The 13,009-nt window shown below is 42.0% G+C and overlaps 1 protein-coding gene across 2 annotated transcripts in view; it reads right to left on the reverse strand.

Annotated features, from left to right (window-relative positions):
• Window positions 1-4,691: 4,691 nt before the first annotated feature.
• Window positions 4,692-13,009, reverse strand: part of LOC138796715 (histamine H2 receptor-like) — a 39,151-nt gene continuing 30,833 nt past the window's right edge. For both annotated transcript variants that reach the window (XM_069976358.1, XM_069976359.1), the window contains exons 3-4: window positions 11,385-11,561; window positions 4,692-5,658 (exon numbers count right to left, since the gene is read on the reverse strand). In XM_069976358.1, the coding sequence (XP_069832459.1) occupies window positions 4,953-5,658; window positions 11,385-11,561 (883 nt within the window). In that variant the 3' untranslated portion in view covers window positions 4,692-4,952. The remainder of the gene's footprint in view (window positions 5,659-11,384; window positions 11,562-13,009) is intronic.

The following is a 13,009-nucleotide window of genomic DNA, read 5'->3' on the forward strand; positions in this document are numbered from 1 at the left end:
CCCTGCCCTACCATAGGAATGCTAATACTAACCCCTGCTCTACCATAGGAATGCTGATACTAACCCCTGCCCTACCATAGGAATGCTAATACTAACCCCTGCCCTACCATAGGAATGCTAATACTAACCCCTGCCCTACCATAGGAATGCTGATACTAACCCCTCCCCTACTTTAGAAATGCTGATACTAACCCCTCCCCTGCACTATGGATGCCAATGCTATCCCCTCCCCTGCATTAGGAATGCTGATACTAACCCCTTCCCCCAGGCCTGGGGTTTCTGAAACTAACACCCCCCCCCCCCCCCCATGCCAATACTCCTGCCTGGCCCTAGGGATGTTGAAATAAACCACCCTTAGCATTGATCTATTTAAAACTCTTCTCTAGCAAGGAGATTGTAGTAACCATGTAGTACTTAGACTATGATGGAGGCTGGCATTACCACTTTAATGCTGGGCTCACGCATAGTATTTAGATTTTTAAGGAAAAAAACAGTGGGTCCAAAACACAGGGAATAAAATGTGCACTTATTTCCATTATTTATTTTATGTTGGTTCAGCCCCTGCTTTATGCTAAAAATACTGACTACAATATCACAGGGGAACTAACTAAAACTGTCCACGGTAGTGCGCACACCATAATTTGTGCCTCCAAGGCATGGATACCATGGGAAATCGTCAAATTGACACGCCTAGGTATCCCTCCTGGGATCAACAGGGGCCCCATTCATTCCTATGGCCTGAGCATAGTCAGCTCAGTCATTCATTTTGAGCCCTTCCTTCTTATTTAAAACCAGCTTTACAGGTAACAACACTGAAGCGATGCCCGGCTAACGGGCAGCACATTAACCTCCATAGCTCTACTTTTATGTCAGCCTAGCTATGTGTTTCTGTTTCTATTGCAATCTTCTGATGAAACCCATAGATCAGATGAAATCCATCACAGTCTTTATATAGCACTGTCACTGAACCTTGACTCTATTAACGCCTACAACTATTGAAGAACAATCTCTCTGCAGGGATATAGATCCTATTGCACTCTGCAGCTGATGCATGCGCTCTTATCATATTATATACTATTTTCTATTAACACTAAGTTATTGGCCTTATGTTCATCCGCTACATATCTCTCTGGACGTGTAATTTAATCAGAAACACAGACCTGAAGGTGTTTAACAGCTGTGAAATTATTAATGTAGGAAGCATATATATATCTCTATATATGCAAGCATCTTGCCACATCTGTCATCTGTATGTAGTCATCTTCAGCATGTCTTTTATAGCCCTTTATAGCAGCAATGGAACTAGTATTTAGTCATACAGTCACCCACTGTTTTTTTATTTTTATTTTCATGGTCACTGCACAGAGGAACCTAATACTATATGGGAGCTGCATAGAGGGACCTAATACTATTTGGGAGCTGCACAGAGGGACCTTATACTATGTGGGAGCTGCACAGAGGGACCCAATACTATATGAATTCTGCACAGAGGGACCTAATACTATATGGGAGCTGCACAGAGGGACCTTATACTATGTGGGAGCTGCACAGAGGGACCCAATACTACAGTATATGAATTCTGCACAGAGGGACCTAATACTATATGGGAGCTGCACAGAGGAACCTAATACTATATGGGAGCTGCACAGAGGGACCTTATACTATATGGAAGCTGCACAGTGGGACCTAATACTAAATGAATTCTGCACATAGGTTCCTAATACTACATGGAGGCTGCACACAGGGCCTGATACTATATGAATTGTGAACAGAGTGGGCTATTTACTATATGGGGGCTACACAGAGGGGCATAATACTATATGGGAGTTGCACAGAGAAGCAAATTACTATATACAATCTGCACAGAAAGGCCTAATATTACTTAAGGGCTGCACAGACACAGACAGACCTAATACTATATGGATGATGGAGGGGGCAATATACTGTAGATGGGAATTTTGCAAAGAGCTGAGGATGGCTATATGTATATATGGTGTTATCATGTATGGAATATTGTCTTTTTATATAGATAAAGAGAGAAAGTGAGAGAGAGCCAGGAAACATGGTTGACTGTTTGACATGGATATTTGTTAACCACACAGTTAATGCTTATGTGTCTACAATGCTGTTGCAGAGAATTGTGAGGGTTGGGCCCTAACAATTATTTCTACAGGTGGGTCCAAGATAGTCCAGTCCGACACAAACAAAACAACAGGTGACTTAAACCACATAGAGAAATCTGTAATAACAAATCCTAGTGGAGTTTATAGGCTGCACTACCCATTTAGTGTGTGTGGGGCAGCACTGAGCAGCCGTATCTGTGGGAGCTTAAAAAATTGACGCCACCTCTAATCTGGTGTCAATGTTCACTACAATTTGTTCCCAGTTGCAGGATTAAATGGTAACAAATTTGTCATGGGGGGAGACCTTCTGGGCATGACGCACCACCCCTGATAGCCCAACATAGCAATAACTAGAGACGTTCTAGTTCCTTATTTCATCTTCTTGTAAAAAGGGCCAGGCTTGTCCAACAAGTAAGTGTTAAAAAAACAGATAATGAAGGTAAAAAATACAGAGAGCTAGGAAACGTAGAGGAAACATCCCAATCTGTATGACACATAGATTTGTATATGAGAATGATTCCAGCTGCTTAATTCTGCGCCATCACCGACCCCTCAGCCTGAAGTGTGCGGTAAGAGCTTTGTTTCTAGCGCTCTCCGCTGCTCGTCCTAGTGATTGGTAGTGAAATCATGTCCCCTGTTTAATGGAGCTGAGAAATTGCAGTCCGTAGGACACATTGTTTTCCACATCCTACCCAGCAGAAATCCTATTAGAGCTGGAGAGACGGCGACTTCATTTTTTTCCAGTTTTTCTCCTAATCTGTTACAAGCTGCCAATTGTATATGTGTACAATCTTCTTCCCCAGTTACTACTCATCCAGAACTGCTGTCCCTAACACTGTAGTAGCCTCATGTAGAAAACAAAATCCAATTATGAATTGTACCAGTCAGATTATTTTAACAAAAACACAACAAAAATTCAACACAAAGGACATAACAAGGCAAGACATAAACCCAATACAGATATGAAAATCACCAAAAGCAGCCCCTACCAAATGCTAAAGAAAATCTTCCTAAAAATAATAAGGTTATTAGTATTCCATTTGCAAATAGTGTAAACTATCCCACCACGGTAAGGTGGCCTCATGCCGGGATGGACCCTACATTATACGCTATACTCTAACCTCTCCTTGGCTAATGATAAGCCTATACTCTGGGCATATCTGTATTGAGTTTATGTCTTTCCATTGTGTTTTTGTGTTTCTGCTATTTCAGCCATAGCAATGTGCTCCTGCCTAGTGTGAATGGTGTTGTAGGAGAGCTGACCGAATTTGTCTTTGTTCCAGTTGGAGGGAGTGGCTGCCTCTACGTGGTCGTGCTCTCCACCCACCCCACCTGGCGGTTATTTGTGCCAGTATTTGATGAATCCTGCATGCCCAAAGCATAGGATTATTATATGCCATGGAGACATCTACAGTGTAGGTTCCATCCCTGGCATGAGGCCACCTTATCGTTGGTGGGGTGGTACACAATATTTGCAAATAGTAACCAAGAGCCTCATTATTTTTATGGAGATTTTTTGCAGTTGGGGGGGCTGCCCAACTTTTTCATATCTGTATTGGGTCTGTATCTTGCCATTGCGGTGAGCTGTTGCATTTTTTGTGTTTTTGTGTTTCTACAATTTCAGCCATAGCAACTCGCTCCTGCCTAGTGTGAATAGTGTTGTAGGAGAGCTCACCAAATTTGTCTTTGTCTAGAATATTTTAATGAGCTCATCTTAAAGCAGCCCTGTCAGGGGTGTTAATAAGCTCATGGTTAGATAGGGCTTCTCATACAGATTCTGGACATACCTTTCTAATCTCTATAGTTCTCTCCAGCACAGAGATATAAGACTTTTTGTTCATATGTAAATGAGGTTCAAGTGTCCAGGGGGTGTTTCCCAAAACAGTAAGCGCCCAGGTAGGTCCAGCTTACGTCTTTATCTAGTGGCTATCAGTCAAATAGGGGATGTAGTGATGGACATGAGCCGGACTTACCTGGGCTCTTGCTGTGCTGGGAAACACCTCCTGGACATTTGAGCCTCATTTACATATTAACAAAAAGGCTTTAAAAAAAAAAGGTATGTCCAGAATCCTGATGACTTGTCCTATCTAGCTATCTGCTTGTTTACACCTCTTTTTTTCTGCTGACAGTGCAGTTATAAATGCTAAAAATACTAGAGATTCTACCTGCTGGTTGAATTTAAATGCAGCTCTGAATGTAACTGGTATGAGGGTACATTCACAGAGAGCTTTCTGTACAGTTTTTTCGGGGAAGTTTTAAAGTTTTTTAAGGGTAAAAATCCACATCCAAGTTTGTATATATATACTTCATATAGTACATTTGTCACAGACATGCCTGGAAATGAACATCAGAACCACATTGCTTCCAATAACATGCTGTAAAGGTACAAATGGTAGTAAAAAGTTCCATTACAAATCGTAGAAAAACAAAACAATAGAACACTGTCTATCCCATCAATACATGATCAGATAACATATGATAACTGTGCAGAACAATCTTAAAAAAGAGCGAGAAAATGTTTTAAAGTAAATGAAGAAACTAAAAGATTATACACAATCCAAGTGCTTTAATGTTCCAAGTGGAAGAACATAAGATTACAGGTACAGCCTCAAAAACAAACCTTAAGGCTGTGTCACTTATAAAAGTTTTTTTTGGCGGGGGTGGGGGACTTTAAAAATGTTTTTTTTTTTTACAAATGATTCAGGTCAGTATCAGTTGAATTGTTGTATCTGATAAATGGTTCTCTGATGTAGGCAAAAAAATATAAAGTCCATGAGGTCTTCACTCCAGTCATGGGGACATCAGAAGCCTGAGCATATAATATCCAGGTTAGTAGTGCACTGTAGGTGGGCATTTCATAGCTTGCTTGCTCTTTAACACACAATTAGACATCGGCACCTTAATATTGTATTCTGGATCTTGAGCAGTCTTGGAGAAGGTGACTATGGAGACCATGTCCTCCCCAATGTCCACCTGTGACCTCCAACGTCTACAGATGAGAAGTTTTTTGAGTGCCCTCTGGAAGTCTCGGTTCAGAAAAGCATATAACATGGGGTTTATGGTAGAATTACAGTATCCCAGCCATGTAATGTATTTGAAAGCATTAACTAAGAACGTATTGGCCGAACTTGTACCCTTTGCTGCAATCCAAACATTTAGGACAAAGTAAGGTAGCCAGCACATGACGAACACTGAGATGATGATACTCATGGTCCTGGTGGCTTTATGTTCTAGTTGTAAGTTGTTTTGGCGCTTGCTGTTTGGATGATAATGGAGATCCAGAGTCTGAGAGACTATTCGAGTGGCCTTTAGGCGGGAAGCTCTGTAGATGAAGAAGTACATACTGCACATAATCATAAAGGGGATGTAGAAGGCCAGAGAGGATGCAACAATGGCAAAGGTCCAGTTGGTCACAAAGATGCATTCCTTCCCGTTGTCAAAGTCTATGCCCGGTATTTCATTCCAGCCTTGCATTACCGGTAAGAAGGAGATCAAGGAGGAGTAGACCCATATTGTCACTGTCATCAGGATACACCTATGGAGAAGAAAGAGGTTAACTCAACACCTTGAAGGGAAAACAAGGCAGGAATGGTTCATTTACAGATCTTATCAAAAGATTTTCTAAAAGTCTATAAAAAAAAATCAACAGAAAAAAAAGGAAAAGTGGGAACAGAGGCATAGAAGTACTGCCAATTTTCCTTTTTTTCTGTTGAATGTGTATGTGTGTGTGTGTGTGTGTGGGGGGGGGGGGGGGTGGCTTCCTACTTTTGGCTTGAACTCCACCCATGTCCCAAGGGTGCTATAAAAAGAGATCATTTGGCTCCTATCTGCCCAGTTTTAGGCTTTAGGTTTATATCGTGTGTACATCAGGTATATACGGTAAAAGCTTGCACCTGTGGGTTGCTGTTGCACTTTCTGTATTTTTGTCTAAAAATTCAAGTTAACTCAAAAAAAAACCTTGATGTTGTACCTGAAGAAACTAACAACTTTTCTGTTTTTTTAAGCATCAGCAGTAGAGCATGCTCAAGCCCAATCATTCAGCATTTGATTACCGGTTGAAGAAGTTGGATGCAGCCCTAGGGAGTCCTGGAAAACATGCATACAGCTTATGGTCTATGGCTGTATCCATGTTTTCCGGATCCGTGGGATACAGACACCCAACACGTCCACCACTCAAACTGGGCCTGACATCCTGGGTTACACATCGCCACTGATACAAAGTAAATGAGGCCAACTGTTTCTGGCCCCATACACTGTGTAGTGCAGGTCCTGATTGGTGGGGGTGCCAGTGCTTGCACCCTCCTAATGAATGAGTAATGTCCCATCCTGTGAATAGGCCATCAAGCTGAAATTTAATTTAGGAATCTGGCAACAGGTGTTCAGTTTCCCCTGCATCGCCCCCACAGGAGAATAAAAGTATTACACCAGGAATGCCAAACTATTAAAAAAATACAATCCCTATTATACCTGGACAGCTAAATCTTTAGATTTGGCAGTCTAGACATGAAGGGAATTATAGTTTAGCAACAGCTGGATGGCCGTGAATTTGACATCTGTGCATTACACAGTTCTAAATTGAATTGATTAGATTATATATGTGGCACTCCAGAGACAAGGATGCAGATGGAAAGATGAAGGTCTTGATTTCCCTAGCTTATATTTTCGTAATATGGTAGTTTATTTATAAATCAGTTTTCTATACCAGTACATTATACATCAGTCACTGAGAAAGTCAACAAGGCAGTATAGTGAGTATCAAAGGGTATTATCTACAATGTTACTCTGGTATAAGGCTATAAGTGGTCCTACTACTTTATTATAGTTATACTATTTAGGTTAAAGAGATTGTCCAGGCAAAATTATAGGATAGGATAGGGGACTAAGTAAGAGATTGAGGGGGGTCCGACCTCCGTATCAGGCCCTTGGCCTGTGGGTAAGGGTCAAGTTAATTTTGATTTTAATTTTACATGGGATACACAGTACAATACAGAACCAGGCTACTGAATGAGATTTTAACACATACAATGCACATGATATAATGTAGATGTGCCTGACAAGATTGTTTTGCACTTGCAGGTTTCTGACCTGTGTGAATCTTGCCTTAGAGTCACCTATTTATAGTCCCAATTACATTGTAATTTCAGGCTTCATCCGTGGCCGCAGTGTCACCTGAGTGATTCATGTAAGCGATTTCAATTACGTGTATGTGATAGAAATGAGCAGCTTTTCCATGCCGGCTACTAACTACATCAATCCATGCGGAACATTGGAAGCCTAATGTATGAGGTCTAAGAGCAGACACATGTGATAAGAAGCAGCGTAGCCATACATCAGTATGGTAATACTGGATATGCCGATACTTGACATTTACTGGATTCCATTCTAATAATTATCATAATCCTTATAATAATGGAGCCCAAGTGATGTCTACCGGAATAATAGTTCTAATGTGAGCTGCTTCTAAAATGTCACCTATGTTCTTTATATGTGCACATGTTGTTTTATGCTGGTCTATTGTGGTGTGAATTGTGACATACGGTATATGGTATATACACTCACTGACCAAAAAAATAATAGAAACGTCAGATTGCGGCAAAACTCCTCCTGCAGTTTTGTATCAGGCAGATATGTAATGATTACAGGTGTGGTCTGATAACACGCTGGGTCTTGCCACAAGGTGGGGGGTAAAAGTGCTTCCGGCTCTCAGAGGCTACTTTTGGATAGTCTAAAAGAAAAACAAGGGATAGCGCTCCATGGCACAAATCAGCTGGACTAAGAGGGGTGAAGGGATAGACTATGGTAACTCTCACCTGATAGAGTTGTGCTGAACAGGAGGTAAAACTCTCGGAATAGCATAAAAAGTATAAACCTGCGAACCGCAGCCACTCCCGAACTCCACCAAGGAAATAATAGGAAAATCACCACCAAACTCCAACAACGGGGATCCAGGCGCAGGTCCGACTAATGGTGACCAGATGAATAATGTAAAACTATAAAAGTTTATTAAAAAGTACCAACGCGTTTCGGAACCGTACCGGTTCCTTTTTCAAGAGTCATATAAGATCCCCGTTGTTGGAGTTTGGTGGTGTTTTTCCTCACTTTTGGATAGTGTATCTCTTGGTTAGAGATTATTGACTGCTAGGCATGTCTCTGTGATGCACTTGAAGACATTTGGACATTAGTTTGAGAGAGACAGTATGGTGAGACAGGAGACTGTTGCTATCAGAGATGAGCGAGCTGGGATGAGGTTCACGTTCGTATGAACCCAAACCATCGGCATTTGAATCCCACTGTCTGCCTGTCCAGATGTGTGGACCAAGAAGAAAAGAAGGGCACTGGACTGATCACATAGTAAGAAACCACAGGCCATTGCTGTAGACGAAGCTAACCTGCTGATATGTCCATAATGCACAGGAGATGCCACGGATGAAGGTATCTCTTACCTTCCTCCTCAGCACTATTCCGGTGCAGTTAGTTGCTTAGTCCAAGATCCAGTAGGACCATTGGAGGCATTGGGCAGCTGTTAGGAGCACGGCCCTATCCTTCATAGGGATGATCCGGCCTGCCCCCGGCCGGAAAGTCACATTGATTATCATTAGAAACAGCGGGCCAGCTGGGGGCAGATTGGCAGTCTGGGGGGCGGGGCAGCGCACCTAATGGTCCTACTAGACTGTGGACTAAACAACTGACAATGCGGGAACAGTGCCGAGGATAAAGGTAAAAGACATACTGTACCTTCCTCCTCTGCATCTCCTGCGCAATGAGGACACATCAGCAGGTTAGATTCGTCTAACCTGCTGATAGTTCCCCTTTAAGAGATTGGGTCTCCATTGTGAGAACCATTGCATTGCCTGCAGAAATGGTACTAAAACTAATAGCAGTCTGTCTCATCTTCTGGACCAACCAGCTTTAGACAAGTGCACCTTAATCTCTCAGCCCTCTAGTGCCCCCTGCAGGTCATTACTGGAGGTTCTCCATTAGAAAGAACCTTGTAATGGAAAGGTAATCCTGAAAGCGGGACCTGCCAGAAGTAATTGGGGATTGATATTGGGAAATGTATATGAAATAAATCACAGGAGTGATATAAAGTTATAAAAAGTCAGTTCTCATAGCTCTGGAGCAGCTCCAGTACAGCAGAAGGTGGGATTTCCTGGCGGTGAGTCCAGCCTGGAGATATGGGTAGATTCCAGCTATTCTGTAGACTGCCAGAAGACTTCAGGAGTTATTTTTACTTAGTTTTGTGCTAGATTGTCCTACTTTTTATTGCCCCTTTGCAGTCTTTATTTTTAGTTGTTATTTTTTTACAATTACAATGTCTTATTAAAAGTTTTGTTTGCTCGCTAGAATTGGAGGAACAGGCAGGATTCGTCTTTTCCCTGGAAGGGGGGGGGGGTGCGGAAAAGAAATGTTATAAACAGCAATGGCCTCATTTCTCAATACTTCAAAAATCTGTCGGGAAGCTTATAAATTAGTGATCAGCAACCAGTTCCAGCTTCATTATCAGCGCTGCATGAGTATAGAGTATAATGTTGTTAACCGGTTGTTTGCTGTAGTAAGAGATAATAGGGATGATAATGAGAGTCTATTATATAATGTAACATATCATCCATGTCAACCAGAACACATACAGGGAACCCAGGGAAATTTAATAGGAATCTATAATACTGCCAACCCATTGCAGGCTTTGGTCCTCATGTTGCAGGAGTCCATTGAGGGATCAGGGGTGACTTCAGTAGCTGCTTGGCCATTCATGCCCATAAATACACATCCAGTATATAGGCATCTCTTCTCTAGTATCCTTGCTGCAATATCCTATTACTACTAGCCTGCATTTATAATATAGATTGAGCTGTAACCCTGACCACTGCAATAGTCCAAACGCAATCCTGCAATACTGATTCAGAACCTCAGGGTAGTCTCATGTATAGTCTTACTTTTATATCAGATCTCAATCCCCATTACTCACATTATTTCCATGATCTTATCGAAATAGAATGGTCTTCTACAGCCTTTTTTTTCTTACACTACTCCCGTCACAATCTTTCCATTATACATAAAAAGTGGACAGGTCACTGCCTTCCTCAAGATCAACATACTCCTCTCCTGCTGTTCTCATCTGTCTCTGTATCTGATTCTGCTATATGTCACATGATCACACTGCGCCTGCTACATGGAGTCTTGTCCAATCTGTACACATTGAGATGAATGTATTAGTCACTGCCTCCGATGTCATCATCTTCTTCTTCTGCCGCTGTCTTTATTACTATAACCTTGGCTACAGTATGTCATGTTTCAACCTCCTTCATAAAACTGACCCACAACCTTTCCAGAACATTACATCCTGATAAGTCTCCCTCCAGATCAGCACATTAATCTCCTGCTGCTGCTTTCTCATGATCTGATAGAGGACTGGATACTCTATTCCCACTCACATTCACGCCATGGTACCTGTCAGATCTAGTCTTGTCCTCCGTAATACAATAATATGAGTGCACAGGTCACTGCTATTCACAAGATCAGCACACTCTTCTCCGGCTGCACTGATCTTCCTTGGCATCTACTTGTTAGCAGTATATCTCTCTACCACCTATTTCATGACACTCTCCCTGTGGCATGCAATTATTTCCACAATACCATACTCATATGAATGTTCAGGTCACTGCTTCCATCAACAGCAACATCATACTCCTGTGCTGATAGTCTACTGGATTTTCTTTTCCCAATCATAGCCGCTTCACATACAACTTTGTAGAGATGAGCGACCCTTCAGCACACCCGGGTTGGTCCGAACTCGAGCGTGCTGTATTTGAATACTGGTGGCTGAAGAAGTTGGAAGCAGCCCTAGGGAGTCTGGGAAAACATGGATACAGCCATAGGCTTTAGGGCTGCATCCAGCTTCTGCCACATGCCTGGGGTCGGACGCACCTGGACATGCTCTAGGTTCACTTATCTCTGCTTTTTTTAACCTTTCTAACATAGTCTGAGGTCACTGCCTACCACAAAACCATCTCACTCTGCTGCTAGCACACCTTTCACAGTCAGTTTGTCTTCTTGGTTTTCCCTCCATATCTATTCAGTGTTATTACAGTCTTGTTTTTCCTGGCACATAGTAATAGATGGGTCTCTGCCTCTGACATTATGCTTACACTCTTCTTCTGCTGCCCATAACCATCATCTGTTGTAAGGGTTGGATGAACGACCATTCAGAAAACTTGGAAACTTACAATGAAACAATAAAACTTTCATGTAACTTGCACCCACCTGCGACGTGACATCCTCTTTGAATAGTGATAGGGAGTGACCACCGAACAGTACCTGTCCAGACTGATAAAGCACAGGGTGACGATGGACGCTGTGCAGAACATGACATCGAATGAGATCCACACCTTGCAGAACTGTCTCCCAAACAGCCACATCCCCGTGACTTCATAGATGATGCTAGAAAACAAAACAGGAGCTCCTGTACATCACTCCGATACATCTATGGTACATTGTGGATACACATTGTACTCCTAAAAGGAAATAACAGTCCTCTAGATATAATGTATACTCCAGAAAAAAAAGGTTTGGTGCATTCAATCCAGTCTGACACAGTGCTCTCTGCTGCCACCTCTGTCCAGGACCTGTCCAGAGCAGGAAAGGTTTTCTATGGGGATTTGCTACTACTCTGGACAGTTCCTGACATGGACAGAGGTGGCAGCAGAGAGTGCTGTGTCAGACTGGAAAGAATACGCCACTTCCTGCAGGACATATAGCAGCTGATATGTACTGGAAGACTTTTTTTTTTTTAAATAGAAGTAAATTACAAATCTCTGGAACTTGCTGGGATCAGTTCACCTGTAAGAAAACAGTTTTTTAATGAACTACCCCTGGGTTCACACTCCGTATACTTCAGTCAGTATTGTGGTCCTCATATTGCAACCAAAACCAGGAGTGGATTAAAAACACAGAAAGGATCTGTTCACACAATGGTGAAATTGAGTGGATGGCCGCCATTTAATGGCAAATATTTGCTGTTATTTTAAAACAACGGCTGTTGTATTGAAATAATGGCCGTTATTTACTGTTATATGACGGCCATCCACTCAATTTCACCATTGTGTGAACAGATCCTTTCTGTGTTTTTAATCCACTCCTGGTTTTGGTTGCAATATGAGGACCACAATACTGACTGAAATATACGGAGTGTGAACCCAGCCTTGAATATGTGAGAGAAAGTGTTCAATTCTCCTGCCCCATCCCAAGTGGGGGAATTAAGTATTACATGGTATTCCTCATTTGTATGATAATGAATTCTAAAAAACGCCAACCAGTAACGCTGCAGTGTCAGTCATGTGGTGATTCCAGATAATGCGCTAAAGTTTTTATATCCAGCAAATAGGTATAAACACATTAAACCAAAGGATTACTGTATATAGTCAGGATTAGAAGTCTGCATTTAGTATTTAATTTAGCATTTGGACCAGTTGTCCTAACTTAATGTAGACTTCAACAATGACTCCCTGAATATACGGATATAGGGGGAGATTTATCAAACATGGTGTAAAGTGAAACTGGCTTAGTCGCCCCTAGCAACCAATCAGATTCCATCTTTCATTCCTCACAGACTCTTTGGAAAATGAAAGGTGGAATCTGATTGGTTGCTAGGGGCAACTGAGCCCGTTTCACTATACACCATGTTTGATAGCATACATAATACTTGGAGATATTACAATACCTTTAGCCATGCTTCACAACCAACCCAGCTCTGCTACATCTGTACCGCTGACCTTTTAGAATTGGACAAATAACAGCCCCTATCATGTTGTAAGCTAACAGCTTATGATTGTAAGGAGTCATTTCCAGCAGATTAGTCTATTCTTCCCATTCTCATAAGCCGCAGACAC

This window comes from Dendropsophus ebraccatus, chromosome 7 (genome assembly GCF_027789765.1).
Source record: "Dendropsophus ebraccatus isolate aDenEbr1 chromosome 7, aDenEbr1.pat, whole genome shotgun sequence".
NCBI classification, from domain to species: Eukaryota; Metazoa; Chordata; class Amphibia; order Anura; family Hylidae; genus Dendropsophus; species Dendropsophus ebraccatus.